General features: G+C 35.7%; 2 protein-coding genes and 1 pseudogene across 3 annotated transcripts; 2 read left to right on the top strand and 1 right to left on the bottom strand.

The window, feature by feature from the left end:
* Nucleotides 1-551: 551 nt before the first annotated feature.
* Nucleotides 552-3,470, top strand: LOC107028939 (nucleosome assembly protein 1;2-like). 2 transcript variants are annotated; one of them, XM_027919154.1, is made up of 11 exons: nt 552-828; nt 900-943; nt 1,019-1,114; nt 1,399-1,491; nt 1,562-1,640; nt 1,729-1,790; nt 1,878-2,062; nt 2,142-2,319; nt 2,415-2,458; nt 2,721-2,920; nt 3,239-3,470. In XM_027919154.1, the coding sequence occupies exons 1-10, from the start codon at nt 792-794 to the stop codon at nt 2,917-2,919; spliced, it is 1,017 nt and encodes a 338-aa protein (XP_027774955.1). In that variant the 5' UTR covers nt 552-791; the 3' UTR covers nt 2,920; nt 3,239-3,470. The 2 variants fall into 2 exon arrangements, with proteins under 2 accessions (XP_027774955.1, XP_015085673.1); XM_015230187.2 differs by having other exon boundaries at nt 555-828; nt 3,230-3,470.
* An 85-nt stretch (nt 3,471-3,555) lies between these two features.
* Nucleotides 3,556-15,414, bottom strand: LOC107028940 (probable ADP,ATP carrier protein At5g56450). The gene is made up of 2 exons (XM_015230188.2): nt 14,878-15,414; nt 3,556-4,375 (listed from the first exon to the last, which is right to left on the bottom strand). The coding sequence occupies exons 1-2, from the start codon at nt 15,223-15,225 to the stop codon at nt 3,746-3,748; spliced, it is 978 nt and encodes a 325-aa protein (XP_015085674.1). The 5' UTR covers nt 15,226-15,414; the 3' UTR covers nt 3,556-3,745.
* A 712-nt stretch (nt 15,415-16,126) lies between these two features.
* LOC114078439 lies at nt 16,127-17,934 on the top strand (annotated as a pseudogene).
* The last annotated feature ends 1,578 nt before the right edge of the window (nt 17,935-19,512 follow it).

The following is a 19,512-nucleotide window of genomic DNA, read 5'->3' on the forward strand; positions in this document are numbered from 1 at the left end:
CCCCCCCCCCAAAAAAAAGTAAAATTAAAGTTTGTTTTTTTAAAAAAAAATTCCAATTTCAAAATATTTTATTTGCAATTTCAAATTTTCTCAAAAATATTTTTCATTAATAAATCAAACTCAAAATCTTTTCCATAAAATATTTTCTACTCACCCACCAAACATGATAAAAGTAAAAAAAAAATGCACAAGTACTCCCTCAACCTATGCCCGAAATTACAGAGACACACTTATACTATGCTAAGATCCTATTACCCCTGAACTTATTTTTAAAGTAATTTTCTACCTCTTTTTGGCTTACGTGATATTAGCTTGAAAAAAAAGTTAACCAGCATTGGGCCCACAAGATATTGTCACGTAGGCAAAAAAGGGTAGAAAATTACTAATAAAATAAGTTCAGGGATAATAGGATCTTACTATAGTATAATTGTGTTCGGGCATAGGTTGAGGGCTACTTGTACATTATCCCTAAAAAATATACTTATTTTTCGAGAACACATTTCCTATGGAAAACATCTTTCTTTCCTACCAAACACACTTGAGACTTGGCTATTCAGCTTCATGACTTTGTCTCCTCTATCATTTTCCCTATAGTTAAGATGGAAATTTAGTGTAGTAAAAAGATGAATAGTTGACAGTCCAAGTGTGCTGGCAGGAGTCAACTGAGACACAAATCATTACATATCTAATTACACTGCCACCACAAACAAAGCCAACATTTTTCATTTGATCTCTATTTGAATCGTTTCAATTGATCTTGCACAATACATATCCACCAATCCAGTACAAGTATGAGTGATCAGGTCAACACATCTGATGCCACTATTGGTATGAAATGAATTAAATTAAATTGGATCATTTCATTCACATTTTGATTGTTTTCTCTGTTGTTGTTTTAGCTCTCTCTGCTGAGGATCGTGCAGATCTTGTCAATGCCATAAAGGTGCCTGCCTACTTGAACCACAAAAGTCATTAGTCATTTGGATTCATTTTTGAATTTTGGTTAAATATGTTGCAGAATAAGCTTCATGATTTGACAAGGGATCACTCTGCTTTTCTCGATAAATTTCCGAAAAACATTAGGATGCGTGTTGATGTCCTCAGAGAGATTCAGGTTTTACTCTCTCTATGTTGCACAACAAGTTGTTTATAGTAAGCTTGATCTAGTTGTTATTTCCCTTCTTTACCAATGCAATAAGTACATTAGTATATTACATTGATTTTAAACTTTATTAGCATCATCTGATTGAGTTCAATTTGATTACTAGTTAAGTTAGACTATAGTTAATGTTGACACAATCAAGATTCGTTTAGTTTTATGCTGTTTTCTACTCTTTTATTGCTTTGATTTGAGTAAAAATTTTGTTTTCCTTTTCAATTCTAATATGATTTATGCAGAGCCAATATAATGAATTAGAGGCACAGTACCTTGAGGAGAAGGCAGCTTTGGAAGCAAAGTTCCACAAGTTGTATGAGCCACTTTACAACAAGGTATTGTGTATGTGTGTGTAGTGTACATATATGTATAGTTTCTATAACATATTTTTTGGTGCATTTGCAGCGATGTGAGATTGTGAATGGCGTGGGTGAAGCTGGAGATGAAAGTACAGTAGGAGAAGAAACAAATGAATCAGCAGGAGGTATTCTTTCAAGGCTATCATGTTTTAAGTCAATATGTTTTTCGAGCTTCCTGTTCTGTTTGTGATAAGAAATGAATCTTGCATTCAGATAAAGGTATTCCCCATTTCTGGTTGCTGGCAATGAAAAATAATGAAATAATCGCGAAAGAGGTAATATGAGTTTATTCTTTCATTTGATCTTTTGCTATATAACTTGTCACACTGATTGATCAGTCTGCTTATATTTCGTCTGTTCAGATTACTGAGAAGGATGAAGATGCCCTCCAGTATCTCAAAGATATCAAACGGAATAGACTTGATGATGCCAATGGTTTTAAGCTTGAATTCTTTTTTGAGACAAATCCCTATTTCAGCAACAATGTGCTGACAAAGACGTATCACATGATCAGCGAAGATGAACATATTCTAGAGAATGCAATAGGGTACAACTACATTTTTATTTCGACGTGATGAAATTGAGTTACTTCCTTCTAAATGCATGTCTTTCTTTATTACCTTTAGGACAGAGATCGAATGGTTTCCGGGGAAATGTTTGACACAGAAGATCCTAAAGAAGAAGCCAAAGAAAGGATCCAACGATACGAAGCTAATCATAAAAACTGAGGAATGTGAAAGTTTCTTTCATTTTTTTGATCCACCTCAACTACCTGAGGATGCAGAAGAACTTGATGAGGAAACTGTAAGTGGCTTTAGTGAACAAATCACATCAACATGTAAGTTGCTTTCCATTTGTTGCTGCTAATTGGCTTTACTTTTGTGTGTTATGTTTCCAAGGCTGAATTGCTTCAAGGTCAGATGGAACAAGATTATGAGATTGGGTAAGTCCTCGTGTACTAAAAACTCTCTAAAAAATGGAGTGGCTTAAGAGTTATTAGGTAGACGAAAAATTGAATATGACATGAAAAGCATGGTCTCAACTTAGACTGTATATGCTGAAGTTACAATCTCGTCAACCTTGCTATTCTTGATAAAGTGGCTTTCTGCAATGCTAAACCTTTTCGGAGAGATGCTATTGTATTCATTGAGGTAGAATGCTACATTACGAATCTCTTGAGCAGTTCTAGTGATTTGCTATTGCAGGTCCACCATTCGAGAAAAGATTATTCCTCATGCTGTGTCTTGGTTTACTGGAGAGGCCGTTCCCATTGATGATGAAGAAGAAGAAGGTGATGATGATGACGAGGAAGAGGAAGATTATGCGGAAGAGAATGATGAAGAAGAGGATGATGAGAATGAGGATGAGAAAGGCAATGAAGAAAATGTTAAAGCAAAGCATTAAGGTACAATAGTCCTTGTCCTTTGCTCGTGGAGAGAAAGAAAGAAAGAAATCCTCAGCATTTAAAGTTGAAACACTTGCATAAAAGTATACAACTGAAATGTAGCTTCAGTAGATGTTTGACCTTACAGCTATTTGAGTGATTGTTCGCGAATGTTGCTTGCTAAATCTGGATGTTAGTTCATATTCCTTGTACTGCTTTAGCATTATAATGATTGTATGCCAGATGAAAGTACAGTAGATTTGAGTTTTGCATCATATTCTTGTTATCTTTCCTTCTCTTAGTCCAATTAACACCCTCCTTCGCTTATAGTAATTGCAGGATGGCAGTGAAGAAACTAGAGGACAGTAAGAGGTCTCAGACGCTGCTCGGAATCGTACCTCTGTTGTGATTGTATTGCGGAAACCATTTGCTAAATTTATAGATTTTATTTATTTATTTGTTTATTGTTTATTTGTCTTGTATGTTTTGTCTAAAAAAGATTTGACTATATATTTTTGAACAAGCTGGGTTATGAGCTTGCAATTTTGAATTTATAATATTGGATACTGTATTTCTGTTATTGTTTTCATACGGAACACAATATTTGCATGAAAAAAGTACACTGGAAATGTAACAGAACTGCAAAGTGCTCAGGCTTTGATTGTGAAATGTTGTGATATTTATTGTGATCCAAAGAATCAGGACATGTTTTACAACATTGTATGTTTGTCACTTTTGAGGCTATCAAAATGCATCCCTACAAAGTAAGGCTAACATATTTGGGTCTTTGTACTCCTAATTCCATTTGTATGATGATTATATAATATGGACATGAAACACCTATTGCTATAATCCACTCCAATTCATGAACTTTTTGACCTCATCATATAACACTAAAACAGCTGCTGCACCAGTACTTCTGAAAATATTTGACAGAGCTCCACGGTAAAATGAAGTAAATCCTTCTGTCTTGTAAATCCTCCGCCAACAATCAAATGTGCTTCTGTACATTGGCTTTTCTAAGCCAGATTGCATCATCATTCGCCTCCGAACTGTATCTAAAGGATAGGAAAACAGCCCAGCAGATGTTGTGACTGCCTGAGCAACAAACCAGCGTTTCCATAATGGCACCTCTGTCTCAGAATTTTCAGCCATCCTGTCTTTTATGGTGTCAAAACCTCCAAAGTAAAGCCCTCTATGAACAATCATTCCATGGAGAGAAGCAGGAAGCCCCCTGTAAATGCCTCGAATTCCATCTTTCTCATGTATTGTCCTCAAAAAGTGGTAAATGCCACGGAACTGACGAGTTTCATACCGACCAAGGTCAGCTGCGAGTCGTGTATGTGCAATATCTAGTGGATAAATAATGACCAATGTTGTACAACCAGCTGCAGACCCAGCAAAAAAATTAGCCGATGAACCAGCCAAAAAGTGACCCTCTTGAAAGTTGCTATGTAAAATATTCCTATAGAGATCCTGCGTTCAGAAAGCATGTGATTAGTTCTTGAGACAAAATAGGAAGTAAATGAACTCTTCAATCCTCACTCAAAGTTACGTCATACATTACAGAAGCTATAGAGGATATCACTGGAAAAAGGTAATGAAATATCTAAACGAATAACTGTGTCCCTCTTCCACAGGAAGCATGCACAATTCCATATCAACCATTAAGTAACTCATACCTACACTAAATATATACTGTACAGAATTATCGACAACCACGTTGGCATATGACATGGTTGGTTCTGTGAAACCAGAAATAGGTTCCAGATGCCTTCGGATGGTTGTAAGTTTATAAAGGACACCTGCTAAAACAGTCGGGAACAAGGCAGCAGATATGAAATTCCTATTCAATCACATAATAATGAGAAAAGTTTCTTTTTTGAAGAAAAAGAAAATAAGTTCCTGACTCAGAACTGTGTATGTGGAGGGACAGGCTGGAGTGAAAATAACATGATCGCATAATATATGCAACACTGTAACAACTATACCTACAGAAAAAGACAGATATGACGGATTTAAGGTTCTCTTTTCTTTCAACAACGAAATGACTTGCGACTCCTAAATATTTTGATGTTAATCGTTTCCAATTATAATGAGTTATCAAGGAAACAATTATCAATAGACTATTATGTGGTAACCTAAAGCTATCAAGCCATTGCAATGCCTGTTTTATGTTGTAAAAACGATTCATGGACCTCATTCTCCGATGACCTTCCCTATCAGATTCCAGAAGACTGAAAATAGAGAAAAAGTTGAAACATGCAGCGAGCTCAAAAATATTCTCATAAGAGTCATTCAATGTTGTAACAAGAAACTTGCTAGCAAGAACAAGAAGCATGACCGGTTTCAGGTTTACAACTCAAGTTTAATCAATTAGCAACAGAATACGTTTTTTGGAGACTTTATCTTTTGTATCTAGATATATCTCCAAGCCATCCTTTATTATGTCAGTTCTTATTTTTAATTTAGATTCAGCACTGGAATATGATAGTTGATGTGCAAGTTAGAGTATTAGCGAGCTATATAAAATAACACAAACTTTTCAAGCAAAATTCAATTATTCTTAATAAGTATTCACAAACTAGGAATTATGTATGCCATGAAAACACGTTGATGTGTCCATCACAGCTACCACTTTATCTTGTCACTCAACATTAACTATTGTACACATTGGTCCACAAATAGGCATAACATTAGGGGTTCAATGGTCTGAAGGAGTGGGAAGGAAAGAGAAGGACCCTAATAAAAATAGTTGACTTCTAAGACCCATTTTTCCTTTTTAGTTCTTCCATTCCCATCCTAAGCAATTGATCCAGAGGTAGCATACTTGAGTTGTACTTGAGTCTGAACAAGAACCGGAACCAGTTAAACATGATTCTAGCAAGACCATAATTTGAAGGAAATAATGAGAGCTTCCTAACAAAATACATGTGTAGTGTAGTGTTATGCTCACTTTAGGATGAGGAACTACATTGAATGCTAAATCATTGTTGTAATGCTGAATTACTTAATACTTTCGTTTCTTATGCTAGAAGCCTAGAACAAATGAAATAAATCAATTCTTATGTCCATTTATTTTCATATTTTTCTCTTTACTATCTGTGTTTAATTCATGATGTGCCCCTAGTTTTCAAGATTTTTGCATCTTCATGTTCACATGGATTGCCACTTAAACTTCAGCAGAAGATTTGAAATAATTCTTTTCCGACTCATTCTAGGTTGGCACACAAGTTTGAGAATCGAGAGAGTATGGGTGTGCCTCTATACTCTCCTCCCACTTAAATATCAGGCTTTGTTCAGCTGTAGGATTCAAACTCGTGATGTGCTCCTACCACACATCCCGCATTGTACTTTCTTTGGAGAAGTCGACCCAATGATATTTACTACTATCTTATAAAGGGGAGTTAGCAGGCACAACGTCAACATGCCTGCTTTGGCTAAGGGCATTTCAGACATTTCCAACTTCAGTCCCAACCTTCAATACAACATGTGAAGCTTTTAGCAGACAAATAGCAAATGTACAAATGAGAATATTAATGATAGTTGTGCAACCGTTGTCTTCTTACTGATTTATTGTTTGCACATAATTCTCGATTATGTGTAATCCTTAATTCTCTGGGCTCCTCTTTTGTGTGCTTAGTGTATGTGTCTTTAGTTTATCCTCTGCCCTTTATAAGTTAAAAGAAAATTCTTCACTAAATCAGCCTTTTGTGCTGAGGGTGTCTCAAAAGAAAATTCAAGGAATACAATATGAGAGACATTGATTCAGAGTTATCAAAGTTAAATTGAAGAGTCTTGTATGCTTGATTATCACCGGTTTTCGGGGGAGAATTAACTTGAAAGCCTCTGACAATACTTGGAGTGAAATTTGAAGAGTCTTTATGATCAAGTGGAAGGAAACAACTAAATTTTGCAACAGTGAATGTGATTAAAGTTGGTATTACTGCCATGGGTTGTGTTGAAAGGTTTTTGGATTTTCCGCAACAAGACAGTACAACTCACAAACCTACACAAACTTTGATCATAAATTGATGCACAAATGAACCTTTAAAAAGGAAAAGGATAATGTACACTTTGCTCAAACCAAGCAGGTTTAAAATTTCACTAAAAAACAATTGTTAAGAACTTAAGGTTGCACCTAATATTTTAATTACTTAGAGTAGAACTCCATCTCGATTTTAGAAATGATATATAATCTTGAAATGTTAGTGCGTATATCTGTTTTCCACAGAATACCATATTAATTTTAAAGTAATTGTATTTGTAGGAGAACCTATCACTTGCAAACATTACCTACAGATTTCAAAATCACACATTCAAAATTTATACTTCTAAAATGTTAAATAGACATTATCTTATACTCTCTGTCTCAATTTATGTGGCAACGTTGTAATTTAAAGATTCAAACTTCAAAACTTCGACCGTGAAGTTTTTTGAAATTAACTTTATATATTTGTAAACTATGTAAAAAGAACTATAAATCACAATAACTTAAAATATTAAAAGACTAAATAATTTTTATCATAGAAAAACTTGATTGACTCTCAAAATTCCAACTTTGACACATAAATTGGAATGGAGAAAGTATTATCAATCTAAAATTCATAAAAAAGTTAACTATCAATTTCAATATTTTCACCTGTGATAGGGCCCATGCAGAGCACAGGATTTTATAACTAGTGTTACATACAAATTTAAGAGGAAAATTTTCACACTTACTGGGCAAAGGCCACTGTGTTCCTTTCAGTTTGTATTTATCCTTTAACTTCTTAAATTTTCTTTCTATTAATTACTGCTGCTATGCTTTTTAATTTAGCAAACTCTTGGCTTTTCTGTTTCTCTTTCTCCAATCTAACCAGTGTGGTGATGTCCAGACTAGCAGGACTGAAGACCATTGCTTTTCCAAAAAAAAAAAATGAATGTGAAAATAGGATGGAACTGAAGCAGGGTAAAGTACTACTTGGTACAAGCAGAGTGAAGAGAGGCGGGATGGGAAATGTTATGCGGGAGCAGGGCGGGGCGAGAGAGCCTTCCAGAGGAGAGGTGATGCAGGACAAAGTGAAGTGAGGAAAAATCAGAACGGGCCAAGTCTCCATTTCTTTTCTCTCCTTCTACAACTGCATGACTATCGTCAGCCAAAAATACCATCCATAGGTGTCCAGTCATTTTCACCCTCATCCATGATGCAGTAACAGTGTTTTCTTCAAGACCCTCCAGCTGTGCATTCTATAGAAAATTCCTAACCAAACTCTTTCAACCGCCCATAACAATCCCTTGTACATAAGAAAATTTCCTTTTTTTTTTTTGACGTAGATACCTGTTTCTATTTATGTAACACAGTACATGGGTTGTACTGAAACCATATCTACAAAAGATCTCAAAATCTACTGTCCTATCCTTATAATGAGTCTAAGACGTCAATTATAGAGACAATACCATTAGAGTATATCTGGTTACACCAAAAACATAAAGTCAAAATACAACGTATTTTGATTTATTGTATGGTATTCTCTCCATTTTCAAAAACTTTAAGGTTCCTCTCCTTCCATATTGTCCACCATATAGCTTCAGGCACAATTCTCTTGTTCCTGTTCTTAGCATGTACTCCTGCTTCTTCCCAACTATGTAATGCTTCTGTGATTTTCCCTGTCCTGGACCAAGATATGTTGTTGAGGCCTAGGAATAATCTCTTCAATTGACTTGTGAGCTTCAATGTATAAATAGATGGACCACTATTTCTGCAATATCCCCACAGAAAAGCATCTGGAATATAAGGGAATCCCCTTTTTCATAAAGTTATCTTGTGTCAGCATTACTTCCTTAGCCAATAACCAGACAAGCAAGCTACTTTGTTTGAGGTTTTGGCTTTCCAAATGTGTTTCCAAGGCCATTTGAGTATATGTTGGTATGGTCGGTTCATTTTCCTATAGGCTGCATTTACTTTAGAAGTCCCATTACGATTTTCCTGCCACTGTAGAATGTCTTGTCCAGCCTTCAAACCACTAAATTGGTCGATGGTGCTGAAGAATTTTATTACTCTTGGTATTTCCAAATCATTGAGGTGTCTCCTGGAACCAAAATTCCACCCTTAGGTGTCCACAATTATGCTATAGTGCTCTATAGATGTAAATTTAAGTTACAAATATCTAGGAATAGTGTCTCCGTGTTGCCTGCTCCATGCCAATCATCCTTCCAAAAGACAGTTTTAACTCCATCTGCCAGCTCCATGCCAATCATCCTTCAAAAAGACAGTTTTAACTCCATCTGCCACTTTGACTATGGTATTAACTTCGAATTCATTCCACAAAATTCTGATAGATTTCCATAAGCTAACACTGTAAGGAGTAGCAACCTCCTTTGTCATCCAGTTGTCATTCTCCTCATATTTAGCTCTAATGACTCTGCCCCATAGACTCTGATTTTCATTTGAATATTTCCATAGCCATCTCATTCTTAAAGCTTTACTCTGATTCTTCAGATTCTTGATCACCAATCCCCCAAATCTCTTCTCGTTGATCACTGCGTTCCATTTAACTAGGTAGTAACCCTTCTTGTCTTTGTTCCCTTGCCATAGAAATTTCCTCCTGATGCTATCCAACCAATTGATGAGTCTTGTTGGGATAGGAAATAAATCCATATGTTGGAAGTGCGTCAAACACAGAGTTTATCAAAGTCAATCTTCCAACCAGTGAGAGATATTGGGACTTCCACCTTGCTAACTTCTTACTCAATCACCCCATTCCAGATTTCCATAGATTTGCCCCCCAAGGCAATCCAAGGTAGATAATTGGTACAGCACCCACTTCACACCCTAAGATTGTCTTCAAGAGTTCCATGTTTGGCAATTCATTAACTGGGTATATAGGAAGCTTTTCCTCCTGTTAACATGTAAACGACCTTCCTTCAAATGTTACCAAGATCAGCCTCTTGAGATGCTCTTCTTCAGCATCACAAAATATAAGTGTGTCATCTGCATACTGAAGGTGAGTTATCTTCAAGCTATCCCTTCCAGTTCTAGCAACCTCAAATCCTCTTAACTAGACTTCCTTTCTTGTTGTTCAGTCCTTCCATGACTAACAGGAGGTGATCTTGTCTTAGGGCCCTGTTTGAATTAAAGTAACCTGCTGGTGAACCATTGATAAGTACAGAGAAGCTCACTGCTGCAGTCAACATTATCTAAAGAAGAAACGATTGAAAAGAGATGAATAGAATTTCAGACCTAAAAATTACAGACATCTAGTCTTTAGAGGAGTTCGGTGTTTGATTCCTAAACTTTGTTCCAAGAATGATTGTTAAGTAGTATTTTTATGAAACTCCAGGCCTGTTTGTCTAGTTTCATTCAAGGTTGCGGGATTTGCTGATATCGAGAAAATAGATGAACTGTCAAAGAAAGAGGGAGATAACGCTGTGGAGCAGGGTAGTTTCAAAGTACACATGGAACAGAACTAGTGGGTAATGAGCCTGAGGCAGTGTAATGTTGAAGAGGGGTAAGCCAAAACTGCCCCACTGCCATTGTTCCCAAAATGCAACCAAGTGTTTGAGAAAACAGAGAAATTATATATGACGGAAGTGTCGCATATGCAACAAGGAACATTACACTCGGAATATCACTAATGACCACAGACTGAGTTTCAGAATTCTCACTTTACTCCCAACAACTCAGATGGAAGGAGGTTGATTTTGTTGCGGAGAAAGCTGATTTTGATTCCTGTATCATGTTTCCAAATAGAAATCGCTGTGGGTTTAGGTTTTCTGATACCTCTAAAGCAACGGAATCGTCCTATGCTTTTAGAAACAAAAGGGATGAAAACATTAGAGTGGACTTGATGTTTACACTTACAGATCATCCCGTACAATATAATCCTGCATCGATATGATGTGTGATGTCATCATCGATCTCCCCATTACCTTGACCCCATATACTTGAAGCATCCTTCTTTAGGGACGACCTGAGCATCAAGCCTTACTTCCACACCAACCTCATGCATAGCATCACTAAACTTACACTCCAAGTTTTTAGTTTTGGTCCTACTCAACCTGAATCTTTTAAACTCCAGAGTCCAAAGTTTGTCTCTAAAACTCTGGCCTGGCATTGACTTCGCCCCGAGTTTCGTTAATTAGTACCATGCTATCTTCAAATAACATATACCATGGCACCTCACTTTGGATATGTTGCACCACTTATTTCATAACTACTGCAAAAATAAATGGGCTAAGAGTCAATTCATAAGCAACCCTATCATGATTGGGAGTGCTTCAAGTCCCCTCACCCTAGTCTTGACTCCATTTTACATGTCTATATAAGCCATAATTACACCTCTACCCTCCGAGCATCTCTAAAGAACCTCCCGTAGGAACTTGTCATACGCCTTTCTAGGTCGATGAACACCAAATGTAAATCCCTCTTCTTGTCCCGATAGTGCTCCACCAGCCTCCTCACAAAGTGGATGGCTTCTATGGTACATCGACCCAGTATGAAACCAAACTAGTTCTTGAAAATACACACTCTCATCTCCACCACCCTCTCTCACACTTTCATAGTGTGGCTGAGCAGCTTGATACCCCTATAGTTGTTGGCTTGTTGCTATTTTGAATATCACCCTTATTATTGTATAATAGAAACATTGTACTCCATCTCCATTCTTCGAGCAACTGTCGAGTACTAAAAATGACATTAAACAACACAATGAGCCACTCCAAAAGCCTACCTGGTTATGTTCTTCCAAAACTACACAAAATCTTGTCTAGACCAGTTGCTCTACTAATCCAACTAATAACACCCTTAAGATCATCAACCTTTGTAGACCTGCAATACCCAAAATTGCTCCATCTCTTGAATGCTCCGGCTTTCTTAGCACAATGTCCCTGCCCCTCTCTTCATTCAAAAGATTATGGAAGTATATCTGCCACCTTCATATAATGATGTCTTTTTCATCAAAACTCTGTCATCCTCTTCTTTTATGCACTTCACTTGGTCCACATCTTGAGCCTTCCTCTCTCACCTTGGCTAGCCAGTACAACTTCTTATCTTTGCCTTTGTTCCATAGATCCTCGTACAAGCATTTGAAAGTTCTCGTTTTTGCCGTCGTAACCATCAACTTCGCCTCTTTTCTTGCCACCATATACATTTCCCTCCTAGCCCACTTAACCTCCTCGTATTTGCTCTCCTCCAACTTTGCATAAGCCACTTTCTTTGCTTCCACTTAATGTAAGACTTCAGCATTCCACCATTAATCTTCTCAATGTCAACTAGAGATACATACCCTTCGATACCACCTCTAGTTTCCTTCATACAACTAGTTGTCTTATCCATTAGCTGGTCGCATCCCCATTGCCACCAACTTCTCCCTATAACCTGAGCTCTAATAGGAGTCAAGCCACCCCATGTGATCCTTGGCCGGTCATACTTAGTCCTCTTCGACATCTTCCTCTTAATATCCAAATCCATCGGTATGAGCTTATCTTCAGTTGTATGATTCTCACTCAAAATAACCTTGCAATCCCCGTAAAGGCCGTTATCACCCTTCTTAAAGAGTAATTAATTAATTGAGTCCTAACTACTGCGCTACAGAACCTAACCAAATGATGCTCCTTTGGGAAACTCAAATTTGCAATTACCTACTCAAAAGCTTTTGCAAAATCCTAAAGTAAGACTCCTTAATTGATCCCCAAAATCAAAAACCTCCATGCACATCATAATAACTCTCGAAGGTTGTCCCAATATGTCCATTGAATCCCCTCCTACAAATAGCTTCTACAAGGGTGGTATACCTTTCACAACTTGTCGAAATCCTCTGAAAAATGCTTTTTGACATCCTTGTTTCAAGCCTTCTTCCGGTGCATATGCACTAATAATGCTTAGAGTAAGCTTTTCCATGACTAACTTGATTGTCATCATCCTATCATTGACCCTCTTAACCTCTACCACTTGCTCCCTAGGATCTTGTCAACTAAAATATCTACTCCATTCGTAATCCTTGCCTCTGAGTACCACAGCTTAAACTGCCCATATCCTGAGCCTTGGTTCCTTTTTATTTGATTTCCTAGACACAAGCTATATTAATCTTCCTCTTCTAAAGAATCTGAACTAGCTCTATGGATTTCCTTATCAAAGACCCTATGTTCCACAACCTTATTCTCAAGCTAGATGCTCCCTTAACCCACATATTGCGACCATCACCCCAGCTCCATCCGAGCAGCAACTAAAGCAGGTGAAACTAAACCAGGATATACTAAAAACACACTGAGAAAAGGGTAAAGTCAAGAATCAATCTATGTAAAGAGAGACTAGACAATTGGGCAAGGAACTAAAAAGAACAGAGGCAGCAATGAACAAAAAATAGAAAAACAGACTGTAAATTGGTAAATAGCATGTATTCTCAGGTATCGGATCCACTAACCTATATTGTCTGAAATGTCATTTAATTATATCACAAGTCCTCGTAAGATACATGAAATTAAACTCCAGAAGACGCTTGCAGATCACCTATTGTGCTAATAATTGAACACAATTTAGGCAGACCTAGTTATTAATATCATTAAATAAGCTCTTAAACTGACAAACTTGATACAAATCTATATAATATAATCATGAAGCAATGGCAGATAATTAACAAATTTACACAAATATGTTTGAAGCAAGAGATTTAGTATTGTATTGGCACTTGATAGTTCATAATTGCTGACATTTACTCAATAAGCATTACCGAAACAAGTCCTAAATAATAGTGTTCATCCATTCAACAATCACAATTAACCTGTCCTCTAAACTCCTTTTTTAATAAATCAATTAGTTTTATTAATGAACACCACGAAGGTTTATGAGCATACAAACACGTATGTTACAAGTACCTAGAGCATTCAAAAACCAATCCAGAAATTTATACAACAATCAATATCCTCAATGCATAAAAAACTAAGCCAAATGAGAGTGAGTTCCTTGACATTTAAAAAATAGTTCTCAAATCTGGTAAAAGCTTTTTATTATTCCCTATTGATGATTTGTCAGGATGGTTTGTATTATATTAAGTATTGATTTATTAGGATGGATTGCAATATCAACACCAGCCAAAAAATGCATACTATAACTGTCTTTAATATTTTTCCTCATAGCCATTTTACTTGTTCAATCTCCAACCATTTATGAACTCAACTATTGTTCTTGGAAGTACTGATTCCACATTGAAAAATTGCAAATATTGTGGCTCATTATTCAAAGTAAAACTACTATGAAGTATTAAGTGATCCACATCCTCCCCATGGTTCTTACACACGCAACACTCACTGACAATAATATAACCCCTCCTCCTTAAGTATCAGCTAGTAAAATGGCTTCCCATACAGCAGGCCATGCTAATAAAAAAGAACCTCTCTTTCTTTTACATAATGGCACTTGTGTCACCTCCTTCGGCCAGTACTCAGTTTGTAGTATGATTTATAGAGATCTTTTAGGAAATTTACCTCTAAAAACTATTCACTGAGAAGTCATGCTACCCTGTCCTCTAAATTATTTTTAATAAACCACGTTCTGTAATCATTTGTTACTTTCTTCAGACACAACCAACATTTCGAACAAAATGGATCAATTAAGTTAAGGTACTTTTACTCGAGCCTACAAAAGAAAAATATAGCTTCCATTTCATGATTTCAAGCATGTCTTGATTTATCTTGACAGAATAGCTAAAAACTCTAAATCATCCACACACATACACATGAACCAATAAGCGAAAATGTCAACTGACAAGAATCACCAACTGAATATCAAAGTGGACTACATGTAGGTAAACTTTTAATTATCAATCCTTGCATAGATTACTATTTGTTGTTAGCTCTACTAAATATCAGCATCTATTATAAACAAACAATTGGAAATGTCTTCACAAAATAATCAGTTCAGCAGTACACACAGGCAAATTTTAGTGGAAGGCAGACATAACGAAAATTGAGTTAAAATATGAGTGACATGAGTAGCTTACCTTTAGAGAGAAGTTTAGAGCGACAGAAGGGTAATATCTGAGGACGCTGCTACCATTGCCCCTCCAAAGGGAAATAACCCCTTCTTCCTTAACAATGCTCCGTATGCAATCAAGCATGCCTTTGAACCTCCTATGAGGACCACTCAAGATTGATAGATTGCTTTCTTGGGTCTGCAACAATAGCTTTGCTCGCTCAATTGGTGCCACAATCGTGTGCACAGCACCACCCATAACTGCCCCCGCCATTAGATCTCGATTAAAGGTTGCCCACCTATTAGATGGCTCAGATTTTCTTGGAATTAGCTCTGCTGCACCCTTCTGTTCCCCTTCACCATCATCCTCCGCCATTTTCTCCTTCTAGTTTTAAAAGTGAAAAAAGAAACGCAAATAAAATGCAATCTTTGCACACCAATGTTGAATAACGATAGAATTTTGGAATGTTATTTTGCCCTTTCGCTTTTTGTCTCTCAACACTTTTTTTTTAACAGAATCCCAAAGAGTGGTGACGGGGTTGTTGACAATTTACACACACATATATATATTCGGCTATTCAACTTCCCCTCCCAATACATTTCATTTTGATTATTTTATTTTAATGTTACTATTCCAGAAATTCTTCTTCTCGTCTTGACTACTACTTCTTTTTCTTAATTAATTTATGAAATGTTGGTGGGCTGAAGACCATTTTATCAATTGGCAATTTTTTTTGGCTAAATTACATATATCCCACTACTTTACATCCCAATTACTAGAATTCTCATTAGTTTTTCATATTATTTTCTATACCATTTTTTGTTTCTAAGATACATGTGTAATAATCCTTAAAATATATGACTCTATTAAAATTTAAAAGAGGGATATATGTTTTAAATGAGATACACGTTTTTTAATTATTTTGAATTAATTGCGAGAGATAATCCCTTTATTGAAGGATTAAATTATGGGAGACATAACAATCCTAACGTAATTGATGGCTCCAATTCTATCGTTAACTATTTACATATCAAATTATTTTCTGAACTTCTACATCTTCTTGGTCAAATTAAGACTCTTTACAATCTTTAAATTTTCGAATTTTCTTTTGATTATAGCGAATATCAAAATTTATTGAGGCATTCCGGTTCATGGGTATCTGAAGTTAAATAGAAAACTACAAAATTGATGGAATACATTTGAGAGATAATGCAAACTACAACGATCTAGTGATGGTATTTCAGCACAATTAGGAATCGATTGTACTCAAAAAAGAATGGAGATCAGATACACGATAGAAGGCAATCTAACTCCAATAAAAATCCAAAACGAGATGGCCATGAGGTTTTTTATGGAACTGAAAAGGCGTTAACAAACTGCGGGATGTATCAATTGTGCATAACTACAAAAGATCACAGTTTTGAATGTGGCATTAATGGTGAAATTGTGTTTGAGCTAGATACATCAATGGTTCAAGTTGGAGGTGACGACGTAATGTATCTGCTGTAGTTCTTCCAGAGAATCGTAGTGCAAATGCATTATGTATTTTGAATACGAATTCAGATCATGTTATTGGTGGCTGTAGTCACAAATTTGTTCAAGTCAAGTAGTTGTACAAGAACAAAAAGACTATTCTGGCTGTTATGCAAAAATATGCCATAGACAATCAATTTCAATACAAGGTTGCAAGATCCGACAAAAAGAGGTTAGTCATGTTTGTTGTTTTAGTGGTTGTATCATTTCTGTTTATCTATTATTATGTTTAAGAGTTATAATTTACGTTGTGTATCTCGGACAAATAATATGTATCTCGGACAAAAAGACGCTAGTCATGTTTGTTGTTTTAGTGGTTGTTTTATTTCTGTATATTTGGTATTATGTTTAAAAGTCATAATTTATATTGTGTATCTCGGACAAATAATATGTATCTCGGACAAAAAGACGCTAGTCATGTTTGTTGTTTTAGTGGTTGTTTTATTTCTGTATATTTGGTATTATGTTTAAGAGTCATAATTTATACTATGTATCTCGGACAAATAATATGTATCTCGGACAAAAAGAGGGTAGTCATGTTTGTTGTTTTAGTCGTTGTACCGTTTCTGTGTATCTGGTATCATGTTTAAGAGTCATAATTTATACTGTGTATCTCGGACAAATAATATGTATCTCGAATAAATAATATGTATCTCGGACAAAAAAAGTTAGTCGTGTTTGTTTTAGTGGTTGTATCGTTACACTGTATCTGGTATTATGTATAAAAGTCATAATTTATCCTTTTTTGTTGTAACATTGTAGTGAATTCAATAAAATGTTGAGTTTCATTAGTTTGTATCTTATGGTAGTCCCAACTATTTTAAATGAGTGCCTTTGTGTGCAATTTTTTGAAATGTATGTTTAAGGAGTGACAATGGGTATTCAAAGCGTCCTATTTGAATAAGATAACTATTTTTCGAGTAAGGTCTTTCAGTAACGATCATACATGTTCGTTAAAGGATAAAGTGATGTCGCATCGTCAAGCAACAATTGGTTCAATAGCTGGAATAATTGCTCCAAAATATGAAAACAATAAAAGAAAGCATACTCCAAAGGACATTCAGCAAGATGTTAACGTGACTTGGGAGTTGACATTAATTACATAAAGGTGTGGCATGCGAAGGAGAGAGCTATTAAGATGTTAAGAGGAGGTCCAACTGAGGGTTACATTAAGATGACAAGCTACTTGTATATGTTGGATATCGTGTATCCAAACTGTTACATCTGAATGCATAAGTCAACAAATAATGAATTCATGTATCTATTTATAGCGTTGTATCCTTTGATAAAAGGTTTTGAGTACTGTTGTTGTGGATGGAGTTCACCTAAAAGGAGCTTATAAGGGCACATTTGTTTCTGCTAGCAATCTGGATGGAGCACGTGTGTTAATTTTATTAAAAGAATGAATATCTTATATGTGTATACGTCTTTGATTGTATTTACTAATATTTAACAATAACTCCAATATCATGTATCTGTTTGTTTTACAGGGTGTATACTACCGCTTGCTTATGTGTAATTGACTTTGAGAATGACAATTCTTGGACGTGATTTTTTGAGCATTTCATAGGCGCTTTTGGCGAACGTGTAAACATGTGTGTTGTGTTAGGTGGTCATAAAAGGATTATAAAGGTTGGGAGTAGAGTGTACCCTTCTGTGCGTCATTATGCTTATGTTTGGCAGCTTTGACAGAATGTGTGTAAGTATTACAAGAAGAGCAAAAATACATTAGCGACGTGTTTTATGCAACAACAAAGGCATACAGACAAGAAGATTTTGATGAAATGATGAAGAAAGTAAAGGATATGGATCATAGAGTGAAGGATTATCTTATGTTGGCAGGATATGAGAAGTGGACAAAAGTATATACACCTGTAAATAGAGGTAGGATGATGACATTCAATATTGCAACATGTATCAATTCCTGTTTAGTGGAGGCACGAGAAATACCAATAATTGATTTTATGGAGCAAGTTTTCATTTTATTGGAGTTTGGAATTGCAAAAATAGAGAAAAGGCAACATATACATTTACTACCCTTGGAAGAAGATTCCCAGAGATGTTAATTGTGAATGAGGCAAAGTCGTTCCGTATGACGATAAGTGTTATTTGTTATATTATTTTTTTAATATGATACTACTGCATGAGGTGTATGAATTAAATAAACTTTAGATACATGAGAGATGTATTCAAATGTTTTGCTTGTAATATTATGAAATTTATATATAATAGCCGTATTGCTATATTTGCTACCTTTTAGGTGAGACCTTCTTCCGAATCATTGTACGGAGTTGATGATAATGGACGACGATATATTATTTGCTTGATTAGTAAAACGTGTAGTTACGGAAGGTTCCAATTAGACGAGATTTCGTGTTCTCATACAATTGCAGTATTAAGAAAAAAATATATAACTAAGTTTGAGCCATACTGCTCAGACTACTACAAGCCATCAACACTAATAAGTACACATGAGATACCAATTGGTCCGTTGCCGGATGAAGAAGATCGAAATATACCTGATAGTTTGTTAAATGAAGTTGTTCTGCCACCTAAATACAAGCGACCACCAGGGAGACCAAAGAAGAACAGACATAAGAACATGAGTGAAAAATTATCATCAAGTATGAATTATTGTGGATAGTGTGGTCAAGAAGGTCACAATCGACGAACTTGTAGTTATTTTCCAATGAAGAGATGATTTTTCTTATTTTCATATACATTTGGATGTTTTCTTAGTCCTTTTTAGTATTTCTGGAATTTGGTATGACTTTCCATGGATTCTATGGCAAGTATGATAAAGTTTTGACATTTTATGTTTTTGTTTACAATAGGTTATTGACAGAAATAATATATTCGATTTCATCAATAATTTTGATTAGGAAATCCTGTTGAATACGCGTATATAGAACCATATGTAAAAAATACGACTCACATTATGTAAAGAGGTTGTGACATTGATACTTAGCATATATGTTTCAGCAACACTGCACTTAACAAACCCCCAATAGTATGTGGAATTGACCCATTTCCATACAAATTCAACTTATTTTCATGATCAACAAAATTTAACTAAATCTATATGTCATACTAGAAAAGATAAGTAGCTTTATGAATTTAATAAGAGTT

Source organism: Solanum pennellii, chromosome 8 (genome assembly GCF_001406875.1).
Source record: "Solanum pennellii chromosome 8, SPENNV200".
Taxonomy (NCBI): Eukaryota; Viridiplantae; Streptophyta; class Magnoliopsida; order Solanales; family Solanaceae; genus Solanum; species Solanum pennellii.